Source organism: Triturus cristatus, chromosome 2_1 (genome assembly GCF_964204655.1).
Source record: "Triturus cristatus chromosome 2_1, aTriCri1.1, whole genome shotgun sequence".
Classification (NCBI taxonomy): domain Eukaryota; kingdom Metazoa; phylum Chordata; class Amphibia; order Caudata; family Salamandridae; genus Triturus; species Triturus cristatus.
In genome coordinates, this window is record NC_140581.1 from 1,088,603,911 (window position 1) to 1,088,626,071 (window position 22,161).

At 52.0% G+C, this 22,161-nt stretch overlaps 1 protein-coding gene across 12 annotated transcripts in view; it reads right to left on the bottom strand.

Moving 5' to 3' along the window:
• The window catches only part of ANKRD17 (ankyrin repeat domain 17), a 1,008,651-nt gene that overhangs the window by 121,706 nt on the left and 864,784 nt on the right, over positions 1 to 22,161 (bottom strand). For all 12 annotated transcript variants that reach the window (XM_085636371.1, XM_085636340.1, XM_085636333.1 and 9 more), the window contains one exon: positions 14,130 to 14,312. In XM_085636371.1, coding sequence (XP_085492497.1) covers positions 14,130 to 14,312 — 183 coding nt within the window. The remainder of the gene's footprint in view (positions 1 to 14,129; positions 14,313 to 22,161) is intronic.

Genomic DNA, 22,161 nt, shown 5'->3' on the forward strand with positions numbered 1-22,161 from the left:
ACAAGGATGACTTGTACCCGGTTGCGCCGAATCTTCTTCAGCACTCAGGGCAGAAGTGGTATAGGTGGAAAGGCGTACAAAAGACCGCAGCTCCACTTGCGACGAAAAGCATCGCCGAGCATGTGCCGCCTTGGAAATTCCAACGAGCAGAACTGATGACATTGCGCGTTCTCTTTGGTGGCGAATAGATCTAACCAAAGCTCTCCCCACTGCCGAAAGAGACCTTGCACCACGTCTGAGTTCAGACGCCATTCGTGATCCATCAAGCACCAGCGTCTGAGTTCGTCCGCTCTGGCGTTCAGAGAACCTGCCAGGTGTTAAACCATCAAGGTGATGCCTTGATGTTCCAGCCATGTCCAGAGGCGCTGAGCCTCCTGACATAGGGTCCAGGACCCCACCCCCGCCCTGTTTGTTGCAATACCACATGGAGGTGGTGTTGTCCGTGAACACCTGCACTACACTTCCCCGGACAGAGGGAAGGAATGCCTTCAGTGCAAGTCGGATCGCCCACAGCTCCAAAAGGTTGATATGGAGCCGGGACTCCGCCGGAGACCAGAGGCCTCTGATCTCTGCCTCTCCCAAGTGGCCTCCCCATCCCAGGAGGGACGCATCCGTCACCACTGTGTGCTCTGGTTGGGAAAGGGAGAGGGATCTGCCACTGACCCAATCGCAATTCGGGAGCCACCACTGCAATTGTCGTGCAGTGCCCTCCGAGATCTGGACATGATCGTACAGGTTGCCCTGATGCTTTCCCCACTGGAACTTCAAGTCCCACTGCAGAGCCCGCATATACCATCTGGCATGTGTCACCAGCAGGATGCAGGAGGCCATCAGGCCCAGAAGCCGGAGGGTCATCCTGACAAACCCGGGACAGAGGCTGAAAGATCGGAATCATAGCCTGAATATCCCGGACTCGCTGCTCGGGAGGGTAAACCCGAAACAGCGTCGAATCCAGAACCGCTCCGATGAAGGGGAGCTTCTGAGAGGGACTCAGGTGCGACTTCGGCACGTTGATGGAGAACCCCAGCAAATGCAGGAGGTCGGCCGTAGTCTGAAGGTGGTTGACGACTGCCTGGGGCGAGCCTGCCTTCAACAACCAGTCATCAAGGTAAGGGAAGACTGACACCCCTGACCTGCGCAGATGAGATGCGACCACTGCCATCACTTTTGTGAACACCTGAGGGGCGCTGGTAGGGCCGAAGGGGAGCAAGGCAAACTGAAAATGCTCCTGGCCCACCGTGAACCTCAGGTAACGTCGGTGGGCCGGCAGGACGGGGATGTGAAAATATGTGTCCTGCAAGTCCAACGCTACCATCCAGTCTCCAGGGTCGAGGGCAGCCAAGACCTGAGCCAGAGTCAGCATTCTGAACTTCTCCTTCCGGAGGTCCAAGATGGGACGCAGACACCACCCCCCTGTCCTTCTTGGGGACCAGAAAGTAGTGGGAATAACAACCACTCCCTACTTCTGGCCCAGGAACGCACTCAATGGCCCCCTTGGCCAAGAGGGCTGCAAATTTCTGCTGGAGAGTCGCCAATTGTTCCCCCGACATGCGGTGGTACCGAGGTGGCATGGCTGGAGGGGGGGACTGAAAGGGAAGGGAGTAACCCTAGCGGATGATCTGCAACACCCACTTGTCCGATGTGATAGCGAGCCAGTGGGGGAGGTGATGGCGAATCCTGCCACCCACTGGCGTGGGGTGCTCCACAAAGGTCGGTTTAGGGAGGTTTGGAGGTAGAAACAGCGGGGGCGGAGGTGGACTGTCCCCCACGCTGGTTCCCAAACCCGCCCCTGCGGAAGCCGCGTCCGCGCTGATGCTGGTTCTGCACAGGCTTGCTGAAGGAACGTGCCTGGGCGCCCCTGCCTTGGCCACGAAAGGAACGAAAACCAGGAGTGGCTGGTCTCTTCGTGGAAAGACCCAAGAACTTAGCTGTGGCCCGTGAGTCCTTAAAACTCTCCAGTGCACTGCGGCCTTTTCGCCAAACAGGCGAGTGCCATCAAAGGGCATATCCATGAGCGAGCTCTGGACATCGGGCGAGAGCCCAGTAGATCGCAACCAGGCGTGGCGACGCAGCGCCACATTCGCAGAAATCGCCCTGCCCAACGAGTCAGCGGTGCCCAAACCACACCGAATGGAAAACTTAGCCGCATCCTTACCCTCAGCAACCGCCTGGGAAAGTACAGCCTAGACCTCCTCAGGACACTGAGGCAACACCTGAGCAACGGTATCCCACACCGCGTGGGAATCGCGGCCCAATAAGCAGGTGGTGTTCACAGACCGCAGCCCCAAGCTGGCAGGGGAGAACAACCGCTTACCGAACTGTTCCAGCTTCTTAGAGTCCTGATCGGGTGGAGCCGTGGGAAAAGCACTCTGCGACGTCGAGGCCTGGATGACCAGACTCTCAGGTGTGGGATGAATGGTCAAGAACGCGGGGTCACCAGGCGCCGGGCGGTGACGCCTGACGACGTTTTAATCCACAGGGGCCCCTGTGGCCGGCCGTGACCAACAGGACGCCGGTGAGGGCGTCGGTGAAGGGAAGCAGTGCTTCCGACGAAGTAGACGCCGTCTGGAGCACCTCGGTGAGGAGGTTAGTTGTGAGGGCCACCGTAGGAAGATCAAGGTTGAGGGCCTCAGCAGCCCGACGGAGCACCATCGTGTAGGAAGCGCCCTCCTCCATTGTAGGCGGGGGAGAGGCAAACCCCGGGTCAGAAGAGACATCGAGGTCGCCGGCGTCCTCCAGATCGTCCACCCAGTCCTGCTCCGAGTCACACTGACGGGCAAGAGGGTCCTTGGACCCTTCCCAGTCATCCTCAACCTCCGTTGAAGGAGGAACAGGCCGCGGCGGAAGAGCCAAACTGCGTTGGAAATGGAATCGTGAATAGCGCCGGGCCGGCGCAGTGCCCCAATGTGGATCCCAGGCAGGAATGAAATGGTCCTGGAACCGGGGCAAAGGTGGAACGAACGGCACCCACTGCGGCGCCAGAGGCGGCGCTGGGGCCGGTCCTTGTGGTGCCAGGGCCAACGGCGTAAGATCCTGTGGCACCGAAGCTGGATCTGCCGGCGGCGCAGACAGCCCAACAGGATCTGGACACAGGACTGCGGGGCCCGAAGGCGCGCCGGTGGGAGCCCAAGGCCTAAAAAGGCGGTCCATAGTGGCAAGAAACTCTTGCACTTGTTCGGGAGTCGCCGACGGACCCGGGTAAAGCGGGTAGGCTGCGGGACTCCCAGGCTCCAAAGGAGCCACAGGGGCAGAACCCCTGTCCCCCTCGTCTGACTGACGGGGGGACATCGGAGCGCGAACCCGCTACTTCGACTTCTTTTCATGTCGTCACTTACCGGAATCCGAGGGCGAAGACATGGACCCTGAGGAGCGACGACGACTGCGGCCCCGCGAGCGGTCCTGGGAATGGTCCCTGGACCGGTGCTGGGACAAGTGCCGGGCCTCCAGCAGTTTCTGGCGCCGCTCCCTCAAGACCTTCGGGGCCATGGCCGACAGGACTGGGAGTTGTGTTCAGTCTCCAGGCAGTAGAGGCAAACATCATGGGGGTCCGCCACCAATATGTTGCGATAGCAGGCCCCACAAGACTTAAATCCAGGCATCCCTACGTGCACCAGGAGAAAAAAGGGGGGAGACAAAAAGTCTCAAAAGAGTAGTGAAAAAGTGACTAAGGTGCTCTATCTGGATCTGCGCTTGCTGGCGCGGAAAAAGAAAGAACAGACATCAGCGTGCCTGGGTGGCGGCTAAGTTGTCTCCATGACGTCATCTCGGCACGGAGCCACACGACGCCACCTACTGACGCGCAGGGGTACTGCTACAAAAAACTTTCCGGATCCAGTCTGACGCCTGGGGATATTCTAAGGTAAGGAATCTATCACTAACGAGTCTCTTTCAGATTATAAAATACAATCTTCCTCGGTCAATGTTTTAGAACCCTCCCCAGAATTGTCAAAGTATTATCTATCAAGGAAATGGGTCTGTAGCAACTTGGTTGGGAGCGGTCGCCCTTTTGAAAAACTGTGACAATCATTGTCTGCACACCATGCAACAAAGCTGCCCCATCTGCTGGAGTAAGCATTCTGAGAGGAGGGGTGAGGTTCTGACACGATTACGTATACCACCTGCGGTGGCTGCTGAAAGAAACTCAGTTGCCCCCACTCAATCTCCAAGCATGTAGGACTTAAAGACTGGAGTGCAGAACCATTCCGCCACCACCCCTCAGACTGGGAGAACATTTTGGCCTGAATGAAATGCGAAATGAGGGCCATGTGTGAAAAGCGCATTAGGTAGGCATACCATACCCTTCTTGGCCAGTCCAGGGCAATGAGAATGACTTGGGCCCAGTCTTGGCAAATCTACAAGAGAACTCAAGCAATCAACGGTATGGGGGACTCCCCCTAGCATGTTCACGTACCACATCACTGTCCTATTGTTTGTCAAGATCTGGATGGACTGACATTGGATAGACCGAAGGAAGACCTTGAGTGCCAGACAAACTAGAGGCCTCAGATCTACAGCTAGATCACTGCCTTAGTCATGGTTGGAGTGGGAGTGAAGGCCATCCAGCAAGTCTGCCATGATCCCCCACCACCTCAGCACTCGGAGAAGATTACAATGCAAACAGACCGGTCTCCCCAATACTGGAACCACTTCCTGCAGAGGCCCCACTGTAGGGTCCTCATGTGCCAACATGCGTGTGTGACTAGGAGAATGGAGGAGGCTAGCAGACCTAGGAATTGGAAGCCTCTCGGGACTAGGAGTCTTGCATCTTGGAGAAAGGATGGAACATTTCCTGGATGTCAGTTATCCTCTGATTTGGAAGAAAGGCAAATAGAAGGGTGGTGTTCAGTGCTGACCATATTAACTAGAGTAATTGGGCTGCCCACAGGTGAGATGTGGGTTCATTGATAGAAAAAAACAGGTCGTGCAGAGAGATGCTGTTTACTATAGATGGAATGACACCACTTGGCTTCGATTAGCCAATCGTCCAGATATAGGAAAATGGGGATCCCGACCTTCTGAGAAGGGCCGCAGCCACTGCAATCACCTTTGTGAAGACTAGACGTGCCTTTGTTTGGTCACACAGAAGTACTGCTACTGCATAAAACCCACTACAAATACCAAGTACTTCAGATGTGACTGCGTAATAGGTATGTGGAAATATGCATCCTGCAGGTCATGTTATATCATCCATTGTTCAAATTCCAAGGCTAGTAGAACTTGAGCTAGTGACAGCATCTTTAACTTTTCCTTTTTGAGGAAAAAGTTCAGATCTTTGAGATTCAGGACTGGAGAAGACAGCTGTCCTCCTTAGGCACGAGGGTAACCGGCAAAACATCCCTGGCCGCTTTCCTGCTCTGGCGTTAACTTAACTGTTCCTTTCAAGAGAAGAGCTGCTACCTCCTGCTGCAGTATGCTTAGGTTGTCTGAAGGCTGAGAAGATGGAAGGGGTGGGACTCGGGAGGGGGGGGGGGGGGGGGGGGGTAAGGGGGAATAGAGCCTGAACAAAGGGAAGGGGTTTCCTATGATTTGAAGAACCCAGTGGTCCGAAGTAATGGCCTTCCAGAAAGTAAGAAAATAAAACACCTGCTCGCACTCAGATGCCAGGTGAGGTTGAGAAAGCAAACTAGACCTACTTTACTGGCAGTGCTGGAGAGAAGGAAGAGGGTCGCAAGGTAGATCCGCAGCCCTTACCCCAGCTTCTACCCAGTTTGTTTGATGAGGGAATTAGGCTGTTCGGAGTGGCGGCTAGTATTGTCTGGGATAAAAAGACCCTTTCGAGAAGCTGCAAAAGTGATGATACTGGTGGTAATGTCTGGTCGGAGTCAGCAGCTGCAGACCAAGAGAGTTCACTGGAGCCTTATTGGTTTTTAAAACTTGGAAGACTGAGGCAGCCTTTTCACCAAATATATGGGTCCCAACTAAAAGGAAAGTCCATAATTTTGGTCTGGACATCTGCGAATAAGTTTGAAGTGCGGAGCCAAGCATGCCTCCGGATGGTGATGGAAGTGACCATGGCACAGGCCACTGAATGTCCAGAATCCAGGTCCAATATGGAAGGAGACATGCTAAGCATCTAAAATAGGCTCCTGCAAATGGTCCTTCATATCATCTGGAACATGTGGCAAGATCATCTGGACAACATCCCATAGGGTATGGTTGTACGTGGCTAGAAGGCAGTTGGAGTTAAGGGACTTCAGAGCTACACTGCCTGCGGTAAAAAGCCTTTTTATCCTAAGCCTCAAGAAGTTTTGATTCCCTATCAGAGTGAACTGTTGGAAAGGCAGCAGCGATTTGGCCCCGGAACAAGAGGCTTGAAGAACAAGGCTCTCCAGTGATGGAGGGACAAAGGTATGCTGGGTCCCCTGGAGCTGGTCAATAGAGGCGATTGTCAAGCAGGTTGTCTGCCTGTTTGGAAGGTTCTCTCATGCTGTGGAAACACGCTCTCCAATAGCCTCATTAAAGGGTAGAAAGGGTTTTGATGTTGCAGCATAAGTGAAAAGGACCTCAGAGAATGTTCCTTTTGATCTTGGTGGTGGGCAATTGAAAATCAAGTATTCCATTGTGGAGAGAGACTACCTCCGGTGTTGGTGGACAATTGGGGAAGTCTATAGCTAGCTGTGCAGATGTGTCCATCCCACTGGGGAAGGACAGTTCTAGGAATTCATAAGAATCATGTCCAGGGTATGGGCATGAGATCAATGGGGTCAGAGTCCACCCCAAAATGTTATACATAGACTATAGAAACCCTACCTCCTCTAAAAGACACTGGGAATCCACAGGATTTGACATGAGGGCAACGTCTGTGACGCTGCATCAAGTGCCGGAGGTGGAGATGTCTATGGCGTTGACTGCTGTGGCGCTGTGCACTTGAGCGCTGGTTCAAAACAGTGTGGCATCAACACTGAACGGCATCGGATGCAAGGGAATGAACACTGGAAGCCAGTAAGTGTCTGTGAGACCCAAATTATTCGAGAAGAGAATACTTGGCGTTAAGTAACGCCACCGGTCCGACCTAGGAGTCGGAAACTCAGAGAAGGCCGCTACCCTAGTCGGAACCTCAGGTGGGGGAAGTACCAGTGCCAAGGACTCTGGAGCAGAGGCCAGTTGCAGAGCAGGACAGCACGGATGGGGATCCACCGGAGTGAAGTTGACTTACTCTAGCTATAAGGACGAAGGTCCTGTGGAACACAGACAGCAGCAGGGAGACTTACCTTTTGAGTGTTTTTGTCTTCTTATGCTTCTTTTTCTTGCCAGCTAAAGAGGAGGAGGGAGGCCTAGAGTGAAGCCTTGACCGTTTGTGGCATCAATGACCTCCTCTCGCCCTGGTCATGAAGAGTTTTATGGCCTTAGGGTGCATGCCAATGCAAGAAGAGCAGGCCCGGGAATTATCGTCTGACCCAGACAAAGATAAACTGCTTGGGGGGTCTGTAAAGGACAACTGTCCCCCACAATCCAGACAGGGTTTGAACCCTGATTTATTGGCATAACAAATGGAACTGCTTCAATAGAATTTAGTGTCAGGAAACTCTGCAGAGAGAAAAACACCAGATCCTTGACGAAGGTGAAGAAAAAAAGGGTAACCGGTGTCGTTGCACCAGAGCAGGTGCTTTATGGACTTCAGGTATGATTTAACTTCCTGCATCAACTAAGTCTGACGTCTTCTTCCAGCCACTCAAGAGGGTTGACGTTTTTCGACTCCAATCTGTCACCTGGGATTGCTCTACAAGTGAGAAAGCTGCAGGTAGAAGTATTTATTAGTAATCTGCTTCATGCACCTGTCTCACCAGCAATATGTATGTAAATCAGTGATGCCCTGCTTTGTTTTGCTGTGGCTAAAGCAAAGTCCCCAAGCACTCCAAGTATGAATTATTCAAACAAAAAAAGAAAATCAGGAACTTGCGTAGAACACTAAAGGACAAGTTACTTACCTTCAGTAACGCCTTATCGGGTAGAGACATGATCTAGCTGCAGATTCATTACCTTTGAACTTCCAGACCTCAGGCTGGATCCGTAAGATTTTTAATAGCAGTACTCCTGCGTGCCGTTAGGTGGCGTCGGTCGACTCACCCTTATAGGTGCCACCCCGGCGAGCTGACTCACGACTTTTATGCCAGAAGTGCAGAGCCATAAAGTGACTGACCATGGTGTGTCAAAAACATAACTAGGACCCTGTCAAAAACACATCTAGGGCCCTGAAGGGGAAACATCCCTGGCCCTAAACCAATCCACAGTGCGGGGGGGGGGGGGAGGGGGGGGGGGATGGTTAGGAATCTGTGGCTAGATCATGTCTCTAATAGATAAGGGGTTATCGAAGGTAAGTAACTTGTACTTCTGATAGAGACATCTAGCCGCAGATTCCTTACCTTTGAACAGATACCCAAGCAATGCCATCCCTGGAGAAGGAACTGGAGGGAAGATTTAAATCAAAAAATCCTGCAAGACAGACCGGACAAAGTGGGCCTCCCTGCGGACCGGAGAATCCAGGCAATATAGTCTGGAGAATGTGTGCAGAAATGCCCGATTGGCAGATGTCACTAACTGGAACACCATGCTGATGAGCCATGGTGGTTGCCTTCGCCCTGGTAGAATGGGCCCTAAGGCCTTCAGGAGTCTGTTTCTTCGCCAAGGCATGGCATATGTTAATGCAGAGGATGACCCAGTGTGAAATAGTCCTCTTCTGACCTGCTCACCCCTTCTTTGCTCCAACGTACCCTGCGAAGAATTGATCGTCCACCCAGAACTCTTTAGTACGATCAAGGTAGAATGAGAACGCTCTTTTTGGGTACAGACGGTGGAGATGCTCCTATTCCTTGGAAGGATGCAGAGATGCATAGAAGATAGGCAGAGTAACAGATTGAGTAAGATGGAAAGGTGTTCCCACCTTAGGCAGAAGAGCTGCCCTAGTGCAGAGCACTACTTTGTCTGGAAAGATAGTCAAGTAAGGAGGCTGAGATGACAGCACCTGCAATTCATTACCCTTCTGGCAGAAGTTATTGCCACTAAAAAGGCTGTTTGATAGTGAGCAGCCAAAGGGGGCAACTGTGCAGAGGTTCAAACGGTGCAAACAGCAAAACGTTTAAGGACCAATTTAAGGTCCCATTGGGGCATAATAAAAGGAGAAGGGGGAGGGGGGAACAGATGGGTATGCACCTTCAAAAATCTCTGTACAAGAGGAGATTTAAAAAGTGATGGATGATGTGGCATCTGAAGGAAAGCAGACAGGGCCGAAAGGTAGCCCTTCAGAGTGCCCAAAGCCAAAGAGAGAAAGGGTCAAGAGGTCATTCTGTACAGTATTTACAAAATGTGTGTCATTGGCAGGCGTGTACAGTCTTCATTGAGGGCTGCCTGGCTGCCAGAATAACCTCACAGACTTGACCAGGAAAGTTGAAAGCTGAAAACTGTTGCCCCTCAATCTCCACGCAAGGAGGTGGAGAGCGGACAGGTTCAGGTGGCTGCTGCGACAGAAGATCCTCCCGAAGAGGCAGCCTGACCAGAGGATCAATGCTCATTTACAGAAGCTCAGGATACCAGACTCTCCAAGCCCAGTCTGGAGCTACCAGAATGACTTGTGCCCGGTCGCTCCTGATCTTCCTGAGCACTCTGGGCAGTAGTGGTATGGGTGGAAAGGCGTACAGGAGGCTCGTGCTCCACGAGGGTAAAGGAGAGGGTGGTCCCTTGCACACCTGCCCACGTATTACTCAACCTGTTCCCCCACACTGCAAAAACCAAGAACACAGATAGGTTTCAGGACCTGGCATTTATCCTTGCGAAACAAGAAATAACTAGTAGTTAGAAGAAACGGAGGGCCCCAATGTGCGCAGATGGGAAAAAGAGCTGGTGAAATGGGCTGGCTGCTAGGGCATGGTAGAACTTAGGAATGCAAGACTAGTGGGCAAGCTAGAACGAGCCCAGGCGTGGGAGGGATTGATGGTGGACTTGACGAGAAGTGACAAGGCATCGGAAGCCTCCACCCCAGAGAGACCCCCACATATAGAGAACCCCCAGGCTCCAGGGTAGTACAGAGCGACATAGTAGATCCCGAGAGATGAGAACACTGCATGGACACGCACAGGAGAGAAGGGAGATACGACTGAGGGCCCCGGCACAGCACCGTTGCACGCATCTCAAGCGCAGGAGAGGCTACTAACTGCACCCAATAGAGATAGTAGGGAGACAGCAGTGCGGGGTGAGGGGGGGCTAGTTACTCGTTGGGGAAGGGAGGAAGTTTCTCGTATATATGCTGAACTGACGTCAGAACTCCTGTGGGATCGACACAGTCACTATGTGAGATGGTTAGACCAAGTAGGGGATACCAAATTAAGTATACACCTGATTGTGATCTATGTACCTTGACACCACAGAGTGTGATTACGCTGTATGACAAGTAAAAGGCAATTAGATTTGTTTACCAAAAAAACAGGAGGCTCGTGCTCCACACGTGACAAAAAGTGTCATCGAGCAAGAGTCACCTTGGAAATTCCAACAGCTCAAAACTGCTGACATTGTGCGTTCTCTTTGGAGGCGAATGGATCTAACCAAGGCTCTCCCCACTGTTGAAACAGACCTTGCACCACCCCTGGATGGAGATGCCACTCGTGATCCACAAGGCACCAGTGGCTGAGTTTGCCCTCTCTGGCGTTTAGAGAAACGGCCAGATGTTGAACCACCAGAAAAATGTCCTGTTGTTCCAGCCAAGTCCAGAGACTCTTGACAGAGGGTCCATGACCCCAAACAGCCCTGCTTGTTGCAGAACCACATGGCGGTAGTGTTGTCTGTGAACACCTGAACTAGCCTCCTTTGAGGGATGGTAAAAAGGCTTTCAGTGCCAACCGGATCGCACGAAGCTCCAATAGGTTGATAAGGACCCTGGCTTCTGACGGAGACTAGAGTCCTCTGACCTCCACCTTTCCCAGATGGCCGCCCCATCCCAGAAGGGACGCATCCGTCACTACCGTGAGATCTGGGTAGGGAAGAGAGAGGGGTCTGCCTCTGACCCAATCGCGGTTTGTCAGCCACCACTGCAGGTCGTTCGCGGTTTCCTCCGATATCTGAACTAGGTCGTGAGATTTCCCCGATGCTGTGCCCACTGGAACTTCAGGATCCACTCCATCTAGCATGGTCCACTAGCAGGCTGTAGGAAGCCATGAGGCTCAACAGCCTCAGTCATTCTCGACCAAAATCCAGGACAGAGGCTGAAACATCAGTATCATAGCATGAATATCCTGGACTCACCGCTCGGGAAGATAGGCCAAAAACTGCTGTGTCCAGAACAGCTTTGATGGAAGGGAGCATCTTCGGCACGTTGATAGTGAACCCCAGCTGATGCAGAAGGTTCGACGTAGTCTGGAGGTCGAGAGCCGCAGATTGGTTGCGACCACCGCCATCACCTTGGTGAACACCCAAGGGCACTGGTGAGGCTGAAGGGGAGCACGTGAAATGAAAGTGCTAGTGCCAACCGTAAACCGCAGATAGCGACGATGGGCTGGCAGGACAGGGATATGGAAATAGGCATCCTACAAGTCTTAAGCTACGATCCAGTCTACCGGGTCCAGGGCAGACAGGACCTGAGCAAGGATGAGCATCTTGAACTTCTTTTTGAGGAAGTAGTCGAGGGCACTGAGGTCTAGGCTAGGACAAAGGTGTCAGTCTTTCTTTGTAACCAAAATAGAGGAAACAACCACCACAGCCCGGGAACCCTCTCTATAGCTCCCTTGGCCAAGAGGTCTTGGCTTCCTCGCGGAGTAAGAGAAGGTGATCCTCTGTCAGCCGATTGTAAGTTGGAGGCATGGAGGGAGGGGTAGTCACGAAGGTGAGGGAGTAGCCCCTTCAGACTATTTGCAGTATTCCCCTGTCCGAGGTGATATCTTGCCAGTGGTGGAGATGATGGCGCATCCTTCCACCAACTGGACGACCATGATCTGGAGGGATCGGACTAGGAAGGTTTTGCGATGGAGGAGGGAGTCGTTGCTTCACCTGACTTCTGGCCACCCGACCGCAAGGTCAGGGTGAACAGAGTCCACCGCCACGCAGAGGTTGTTGGACTTGCAGGGTCCTCTGGCTGGAATAGGGTTGGCATGGTTGGAAGCCCCTTTCGTAGCCACGAAAGGGGCAAAAAGCAGACACAGGCCGGGATGAGGTGGAGAGGCCTTGGGACTTGGCCGTAGCCCGCGAGTCCTTGAAGCTCTCAAACGCTGCATCTGCCTGGTCTCCGAAGGAGTGGGTGCCATCAAAGGGCATGCCAATGAGGTTAGCTTGGACATCCCCTGAAAAGCAAGGTGTCCTCAGCCAGGCATGGCACCTAACGGCCATCAAAGAAGTCGCTCTGCCTAGCAAATCTATCGTAGCTAAGCCACATCGTATGGCAAACTTCACTGCATCTCTCCAGTCTGTAACAGCTTGGAAGAGGAGAGCCCGGTCTCCTCTGAGACTCTAGGCAGCTCTTGTGCAACCGTACCCCAATACGAATAGGAGTAACGGCCCAAGAGGCATGTGGGGTTGACTGACCGCAATGAAAGGATGGTGGAAACAAAGATCTTCTTACCGAAGCTGTCCAGCCTTTTGAATTCCCTGTCAAGACGTGACAAAGGGAATGCGCCATGGGAAGTGGAGGCTTGCACCACAAAGCTCTGTGGGTAGAGAGGTGGCGGCGGGCAATGGTTCTCTTCACAGGAGCCCCTATGCTGGGCTTGGACCAGGTGCCCAGTAGAACAACTGTCAAGGCCTCATTGAAAGGCGAGGAGGAGACATCAGGCTGCAGGACCTCTGTCAAGACATTAGCCTTGACTACCACCGTAGGAAGCTGCAGGTCCAAGACCTCACAGCCCTATGTGCCACCATTGCAATGAGACCCCGGAGCCAGGTTAGGGGTCCTCATACCTGTCCAGATCTTGATTGGGTTGCTGGATTTCTAAGGCCTCTCCCAATCCTCATCATCCATACCTAATCCTTCAGAATAGGGCAGGTTCAGGAGCTGTACGGCTCTGTCGGCGCAGGTCATCTGGTATGATGATGGGAGCGGTGCCGCCAGTGGGTGCCAGCGACGCCGAGGGCCTCAACGTTGGACGTGGTGCCGAGGAAGGTCACAGAGGTACAACCGGCGCTGGACCGGATCCAAGGACGGATCCAAGAGGAGGCCGTGGCGCCAGGTAGAAGCAGGTGGTGCAGAACCCACGGGATCTCTTTCAGCTGAGCCTGTGGGGCCCGAAGGTGCGGCGGCAAGGTTAGGCTGCCCAATATGGGGCACATGGTGTCAAAAATCTTTTAATTGGGCGGGGGTCGCTCCTGGCCCCGGAAAGGGAGGGAAACTCGGATTTGACCCAGGCATTCGCCCTGCGGAGAGAGGCCTCAAACGTCAAGACTTCACAGCCTCCTCACACGACTGATGGACAGGGCAAAGTCGAAGCACGATTTGACTTCTTGTGCTTCTTACCGGACCGCCATGACTTTGAGGAAGAAGACTTCGAACCCCCAGAGCAGTGCTCGGACCTTCCTCTCGACCAAGACCAAGAGTGAGATGGACAAGGCGACCACCGTGGCGCCCGACCGCATTTAGCTTTAGGGATCGCTCCCTCAAAGCCTTCGGCACCATGGCCCGGCTATTGGAGCACGACTGTGTTGTGGTCGCACTCCAGGCGCCAGAGACACACCAAATGGGGGTCTGTGACCGACATGGCACGGTGACGGGCGCCACAGGGCTTGAACCCCGAGGTCTTCTTACTGGACATGCTTACATACCAAAAGGATTCGACAAAGTCAAAAAAGTCTGTCAAAAAGTGACAGGGTGTAGTGTTCTTTGATGGATCTGCGCTGGCTGGCGTGAAAAGAACTGACGTCAGCACGCCGAGGTGATGACTATATATAGACGTCACAACAACAACAACAAACCAGACGCCTACGACGTCACGTGGAGTCGACCGATGCCACCTATCGACGTGCAAGGGTACGGCTATCAAAAATCTTAGGGATCCAGCCTGACGCCTTGAAGTTCAAAGGTAAGGCATCTGCGACTAGATGTTTCTAGCACATACATATTTGTAAGAAAGCATATTGATGCCTTCATTCCATAAAAATCACTTTTAAATCATTTATTAAAGTATGATTCAGAAAACAATTTTCACTGAAGGACTTACCACTAGGTGCAGATGAACATGGAGGCATTAAATTATGGGCAGTAAAGTGTTGTCTGTTGTAGTTAGCAGCAGCAGGTGTCCCAGGTGCATATATCTGTGCTCCTGAAAGGTTTGAGGCAAAGTTACCCAAATGAGCAGGAGAAGGTGTCACAGAAGTATAGGGCGCATCCATATTGACAATACCTGTGGAGAAAAATGTATCAAATATATTATAGAAACCTTTTCTGCATAAAATGCATGTGATCTAGTTGTATACAAATTCCCATGACTACAGCTCACTAGAGATCACAACATGTAGGACTGAGCGTGGCTTAAAAGGGCTAATACCACTCACAGGAAAAAGGAGCAAGGTTTGGGGGACTGCTACACACCTGAAAAGTTTCAACGACTAGAAACGCATCATTGATGGATCACTTTTATGCAGGAAATGTATACGTAGTTAAAAAAAAAAATACTCCCTTCTCACTCTCCATGCATAAAGGTTAAAGGATGTAAGATTTGTGCACAAGATTCTGTCCTCTCTTCAAGAGACATCCACCTGAGGGGGAGAAAAATCGAAAAGCAAACATAGTCTCACGAATCTTGAGAGGCATTAAGGGAAATCTGGGTGCTATTTGACAGGCAACTTTAATGGTGAACCCACTGATAATGAAGTTACCACTGCAAGACTTGCATTACCATGGAGCGTAGGGCACCAGCACAATTCAAGAGCCAAGAAGGGACTAAGACAGAGATCTGTTTTGCCCGCAAGCAGAGCTCCCACAGAGATCCTAGTCTGATGATCTTAAATCACTGGGAAGGTAGGAAGGCTTTGAGGGAGACCAGGTACAACTCCGTCCCAATGAAGAACAGGCGAGTGGAGGGCTGCAGAAAGGACTTGGGAGAGACTGACTCAGGACTAAGGTTGAAAAGCTGGGAAATGGGGGCCTGCAAGTAGTCTGACACTAGTTGCAGCCATTCTGTCTTTAGAAGCCAAATGATGTCCGGGAAATACAGAGATTCTTGAACTCCAAAGAGGTGCTGCGACTACTAACATCACCGCTGTTAAGATTTGGAGAGCTTATGTTAGTATCAATGGGGAGACTACTTGGATACCAATAAAGGGTTGTCATACCCCATCTAGTATGAGCACACTCTCAATGCACCAGGCCATCAACCTTAGCAGGTGTAGGACACACAGATTCAGGACCTGTGTAGGAAATATTCTCCCGAATATCCAAATCCCACTACTTCAGAGTAGAGGCAAGTGCCACAGAACTCGTCCTGGGAGAAGGAGAGTGGTCTGTATAGAAGGACAAGAAGGGCAGGGCAAAGCCTTGAAAATTAAGATAATGATCCAGCAATCATCATGACTGTCACCCAACTGGAAGCAGATGAAAAATGCACTTGGGTTAAATTTTGAGGAAACGGTTAACAACCGGGGACTTAAAAAGAGAAGGCTGATCTGGAAGCCGTAAAAAGGCGGAGATGGCCGAAAGATAACCTTTGATAGTGCCCAGAGCAGAACTTCAGAGAGAGGGGCAGAAAGGGGATCCACAGCCTTTGTTGTGCACCATGCCACAAACTTGTTCCACCTGCAGGCGTATACCGTTTTAGGGGCGGTACGCCTGGCTGCCAGAATGACATCACAGACTTCGGGAGGAAGATCGAAATCTGTCAACTGTCGCCGCTCAATCTCCACGCATGGAGGTGAAGGCTGGACAGGTTCGGGTGGAGGACCGTCCCCTGCTGCTGCGACAGAAGATCCTCCCGAAGAGGCAGACGGATCAGGGGATCGATTGCCATGCTGAGTAGCTCAGTACAGTTAGTCTTTATTTAGATTTTTCCAATCATAAAAGACACAATAGCATAAAAAAAGAACATTTGGTTAAAATTCATCAAAGCCATGCCATGGGTTAAAAAAGTTTTTGTAAAAGCATAAGAATAAATATTTTAGAAGTATTATTACATTAAAAACATTGTCATTCTGCACAATTATTTAGACAATTTCAGAGGTTAGCTGCAACCTGCAAATTTATTCTTCGAATGTCCCACATCCAGCTTAAAAACTTTGCCATTGCTACCACTATATCTTCTCGAGTATCTGTTTTCAATATGCGAAGTGCTGTTTTGCATGATCTAGTACCTAAATTAGAACCGATCGGTTTAAGCCATTTCTGTCTTGGTCGGTTATATGCTGGACATGCGAACAGTATGTGCGAAATGGACTCCTGTATCAATGGGCACGAGGAGCACTTAATTTCCAGGACATTCCGCCAATTAGATGCAAACATTTTTATGGGGAGAGACCCAACTCTAAATTGATGATACAATTTCCTGTCGCCTGGTCTAGTAATAAAATCCCAGTAAGCTTCAAACCTGCTTTCGAGCTTGTGCTCCAGGAAACTACCTGTCAGCGAGGTGTTATTTGCCGATGACATAGACTTAAGGGTGACCGTGTTCCAGAAGATTTCCTTGTATTCTAATTGTGAGGGAAAGGAATTTCCTACTGGATCCTCCCACAAGTGGCTAAGCCCCATAACAGTTAGTGAACACTTGATCTTTTGCAACCATTACATTTTGCATGACGCATCTACTTCTCTTAGGTGTTTTAATGCATTTGCATAAGGTAAAAGCTCAGGAGTAGTCCAGATACTTTTTCAGTATGCTAAGGGTCTAAAACGAGCGATCTCTTCAAGTGTTTTGAATCACAAGTCTAAGAGTAGTGGTTTTAGGGGGGGGTCGATTGAGGAAGACCGGTTAAAGATCTCAGGAATTTATTTTGAGCTAGGAGTAGGGGAAGACAGGTTTTTGAAGCCCTATAGCTCTGCGCCATATATTATTGACGCCCTGATTTTTCCATTGTAAATCGATAACGCGGGCCCTACCGGTTTTGAATAAGAGAGACTCTTTCAGTAGGGCACCTGCAGGTTGATTATGCCTAATGGTCAGTAGGTCTATATGGGGATTCCAATTTAACCTCTTACTCATAGTCACACCCAAATATGTAAAGGTGTCAGTTTGTTCCAAGGGGGACTTATTCACAATCACTCTCCCTTTCACTGTTTTGTGCTTATGTAAAATCATAAACTTTGTTTTTTCAACATTTATCGCTAGGTCGTGGTCGTTGCAGAAGACTGTAAATCTGTCTAGTGCTCGTTGTAGCCCAGATTGTGCCTTAGACAGAATTAAGGTATCGTCTGCAAACATCAATAGGGGTACCTTCGAACCAGCGAGTGATGGTGCATCAGTAGGGTATGTTGTATAATAAGTGACTACCCTGTTGATAAAGAGAAGAGTGTGGGTGCCAAAACGCATCCTTGGCGGACCCCCTTACTTACTGGGAAACGGTTCATTAAATCACCCCGTTTGCCCCAGCGTACCCAAGCATAAGTTGCTTCATGGAGTTTGACAAGAATTAGTAATCATTCCGGTGGCAGCCCTAAATCCTTTAATATATCCCATAATTTGTTACGTGGGACTAAAATCGAATGCAGATTTTAAATCTATAAATGCTGCATATAAGGTCCCCCCTGCTAGAATTACGGTGCTCTAGTAGATCATCATGAGCCTAAAAACTTGGTCAATAGTGCTTACATGGGGTAGAAAGCCCGCCTGTAGGTCGGATAGAATATCATCTATCCACGTATTTATTTTGCCCAGCACAAGCCTGGACATAATTTTTTGAATAGTATCTATTAGGCTAATTGGTCTATAGTTGCTAGGGATAGCACAGACTCCTTTTTTATAAATTGGGACAATTTCAGCTCCCCGCCAAAATTCAGGAATGGGTGCCCCTCTGGCTATGGCATTGGATAATGCATAGATACATTTAAGCTAGTTGGGTTTATCGTGTTCAAATATGTCTGCAGGGATGCAATCCGGGCCGGGGGCCCTTCCGGTTGGGATTGCATCCAGAGCTGATTCTATTTCCCTCATCCCAAAGGTTAATACAGTATCAGAAACTATCTCAGGATAGTAGCTCGGGATACCAGTATCTTCGTGCCCAATCCGGAACCACAACGATGACTTCGGCCCTTTTGCTCCAAATCTTCTTCAGCACTCTGGGCAGAAGTGGTATAGGCAGAATGGCGTACAACAGATGGCAACTCCACTCGCAACGAAAAGCGTCGCCGAGCGAGTGCCGCCTTGGAAATTCCAACGCGCAGAACTGATGACATTGCGCGTTCTCGTCGGTGGCGAATATGTCGGACCAAGGCTCTCCCCACTGCTGAAAGAGACCTTGCGCCACGTCCGAGTGCAAACGCCATTCGTGATCCATCAAGCACCGGCGGCTGAGTTCGTCCGCCCTGGCGTTCAGAGAACCTGCCAGGTGTTGAACCACCAAGCAAATGCCTTTATGTTCCAGCCACGTCCAGAGGCGCAGAGCCTCCTGACAGAGGGTCCAGGACTCCACCCCGCCCCGCCCTGTTTGTTGCAATACCACATGGCGGTGGTGATGTCCGTGAACACCTGCACCACACTTCCCCGGACAGAGGGAAGGAATGCTTTCAGTGCAAGCCGGATCGCCCGAAGCTCCAAGAAGTTGATATGGAGCCGGGACTCCGCCGGAGACCAGAAGAACAAGTTACTTACCTTCGGTAACGATGTATCTGTAAGAAACATTAGTTAGTTAGATTCCCCACCTTAGAATATCCCCAGGCGTCAGACTGGATCCGGAAGATTTTTCGTCAGCAATACCCCTGCGCGTCGCTAGGCGTCGTCTGCGGCTCCGCGTTCGTCGTCGGCGTCGTGCGCCGGAATGACGTCGGAGTACTTAGACGCCGCCCTCGCGCGCTGACGTCAGTTCTTGTACATAGCTTTCCGCGCCAGGAACGCAGAGCCATGACACTGGTGCCAAAAATAAAATCTAGGGGCCTGAAAAGGATAACCTTAACCCTAGATGTCAGTTCGCAGAACGGGGAGGATGGGTGGGTCGGTGAGGAATCTAACTAACTAATGTTTCTTACAGATACATCGTTACCGAAGGTAAGTAACTTGTTCATCTGAAAGAAACACGTTAGTTAGATTCCTCACCTTAGAATAGATACCCAAGCAATACCATCCCCGGTGGTGGGTCTGCGAACCAAGATCACACCAGAAAGTCCTGGAGGACAGAACGGCCAAAGAAGCCATCCCTCCGGACTTGGCTGTCTAAGCAATAGTGCCTGGCAAACGTGTGCAGCGAAGCCCACGTCGCCGCCTGACAGATGTCCTGCAAAGGGACTCCCCGTCCCAAAGCAGTAGTAGCCGCTGTGGCCCGAGTAGAATGGGCTCGCAGCCCAACAGGAGGGTCCTTTTTCGCCAAGGAATAACAGATTTTTATACACAAAACGACCCACCGGGAGATGGTCCGTTTGTGCACAGCTTTTCCCTTCTTTGCACCCACGTAGCCAACGAAAAGCTGGTCGTCCACTCGGAACTGTTTTGTGCGCTGCAAATAAAAGGAGAGCGCACGTTTTGGGTCCAGACGGTGGAGCCGCTCTTCCTCTTTGGAAGGGTGCGGAGGCGGAAAGAAGGTGGGCAAGGTGACAGATTGCCCAAGATGAAAGGGGGTCACCACTTTCGGTAGAAAGGAAGGACGAGGCCGAAGGACAACCTTGTCCGGATGAACAGATAGAAAAGGAGGCTTGGACGATGGAGCCTGGAGCTCACTCACCCGTCTAGCCGAGGTGATGGCTACCAGGAAAGCAGTCTTAAGAGTTAGAAGACGAAGAGGACAATTGTGAAGAGGCTCAAAGGGAGCGCACATCAGGAATGTCAAGACAAGATTCAAGTCCCACTGAGGCATTACGAAAGGGACAGGAAGGAACGTGTGAGTAATGCCTTTAAGAAAGCGTGACACTACAGGGGACTTGAAAAGAGAGGGCTGATCAGGAAGCCGTAAGAAGGCAGAGAGGGCAGCAAGATAACCTTTCAAGGTGCCCAGGGCAGAGCCCTGCCGGGCCAAAGAAAGAAGAAAGAGGAGAACCTCAGAAAGAGGGGCGGAAAGGGGATCCACAGCCTTTGCTGTGCACCATGCCACAAATTTGTTCCACCGGCAGGCGTATACCGTCTTTGTGGAGGGACGCCTGGCTGCCAGAATGATATCACAGACTTCAGGAGGCAAGTCAAATGGCATCAACTGCCGCCGCTCAATCTCCACGCATGGAGGTGGAGGCTGGACAGGTTCGGGTGGAGGACCGTCCCCTGCTGCTGCGACAGAAGATCCTCCCGAAGGGGCAGACGTATCGGAGGATCGGTCAACATATTGAGTAGCTCGGGATACCAGTAACTTCGTGCCCAACCCGGAGCCACCAAGATGACTTGGGGCCCGGTCGCGCCTGATCTTCTTCAGCACTCTGGGCAGAAGTGGTATAGGCGGAAAGGCGTACAACAGACCGCAACTCCACTCGCGACGAAAAGCGTCGCCGAGCGAGTGCCGCCTTGGAAATTCCAACGCGCAGATCTGCTGACATTGCGCGTTCTCGTCGGTGGCGAATAGATCTAACCAAGGCTCTCCCCACTGCTGAAAGAGACCTTGCGCCACCTCGGAGTTCAGACGCCATTCGTGATCCATCATGCACCGGCGGCTGAGTTAGTCTGCTCTGGCGTTCAGAGAGCCCGCCAGATGTTGAACCACTAGGGTGACGCCCTGGTGTTCCAGCCACGTCCAGAGGCGCAGAGCCTCCTGACAAAGGGTCCACGACCCCACCCCGCCCTGTTTGTTGCAATACCACATGGCGGTGGTGTTGTCCGTGAACACCTGCACGACACTTCCCCGGACAGAGGGAAGGAAGGCTTTCAGTGCAAGTCGGATCGCTCGCAGCTCCAACAAGTTGATGTGGAGGCGAGACTCCGCCGGAGACCAGAGGCCTCTGATCTCCGCCTCTCCCATATGGCCAGCCCATCCCTGGAGGGACGCATCCGTCACTACGACATGCTCCGGTAGGGGTAGGGAGAGGCTCTTGCCCGTGACCCAATCGCGGTCCGTGAGCCACCACTGCAACTGCTGTGCAGTGCCCTCCGAGATCAAGACATGGTCGGACAGGTTGCCGTGATGCTGGGCCCACTGAAACTTCAGGTCCCACTGCAGAGCCCGCATGCGCCGCCTGGCGTGATGCACTAGTAGGATGCCGGAGGCCATCAGCCCCAGAAGCCGCAACACTAGCCTGACCGAAACCCAGGATAGAGGCCGAAAGATGGGAATCAGGGCCTGTATATCCCGGACCCGCTGCTCCGGTGGATGGACCCGGAACTGCGCCGAATCGAGAACCCCTCCGATGAAGAGGAGCTTCTGAGAGGGGCTCAGGTGTGACTTCGGCACGTTGATGGAAAATCCCAGCAAATGCAGGAGATCCGCCGTAGTCTGGAGGTGGGAGACGACTGCCTGGGGCGAGCCCGCCTTCAACAACCAGTCGTCGAGATAGGGGAAGACTGGAACCCCTGATCTGCGCAGATGAGCTGCGACCACCGCCATCACTTTCGTGAACACCCGAGGGGCACTAGTAAGGCCGAAGGGGAGCACGGTGAACTGAAAGTGCTCCTGACCCACCGTGAACCGCAGGTAACGCTGGTGGGTCGGCAGGACGGGGATGTGGTAATATGCGTCCTGCAAGTCCAACGCTACCATCCAGTCTCCAGGGTCGAGGGCAGCCAGAACCTGAGCCAAAGTTAACATTTTGAACCGTTCCTTCCGGAGGAAGGCATTGACGTTTCGGAGGTCCAAGATAGGGCGTAGGCCCCCTTTGCCCTTTTTGGGAACCAGAAAGTAGTGGGAATAACAACCACGACCTACTTCTGGGCTCAGGACGCGCTCGACGGCCCCCTTGGCCAAGAGGGCCGTAACTTCCTCGTGGAGAAGATTCAAATGATCCCCCGAGATACGGTGGTGCTGCGGTGGCATGGCTGGAGGGGTCGTCTCGAAGGGGAGGGAGTAGCCCCTTCGGACGATTTGCAGCACCCACCTGTCCGACGTGATGGAACGCCAGTGGAGCAGGTGATGGCGAACTCTGCCGCCCACTGGCGTGGAATGGGCCTGAAAGCTCGGAAGGCTTTGAGGCGGATGCTGCCG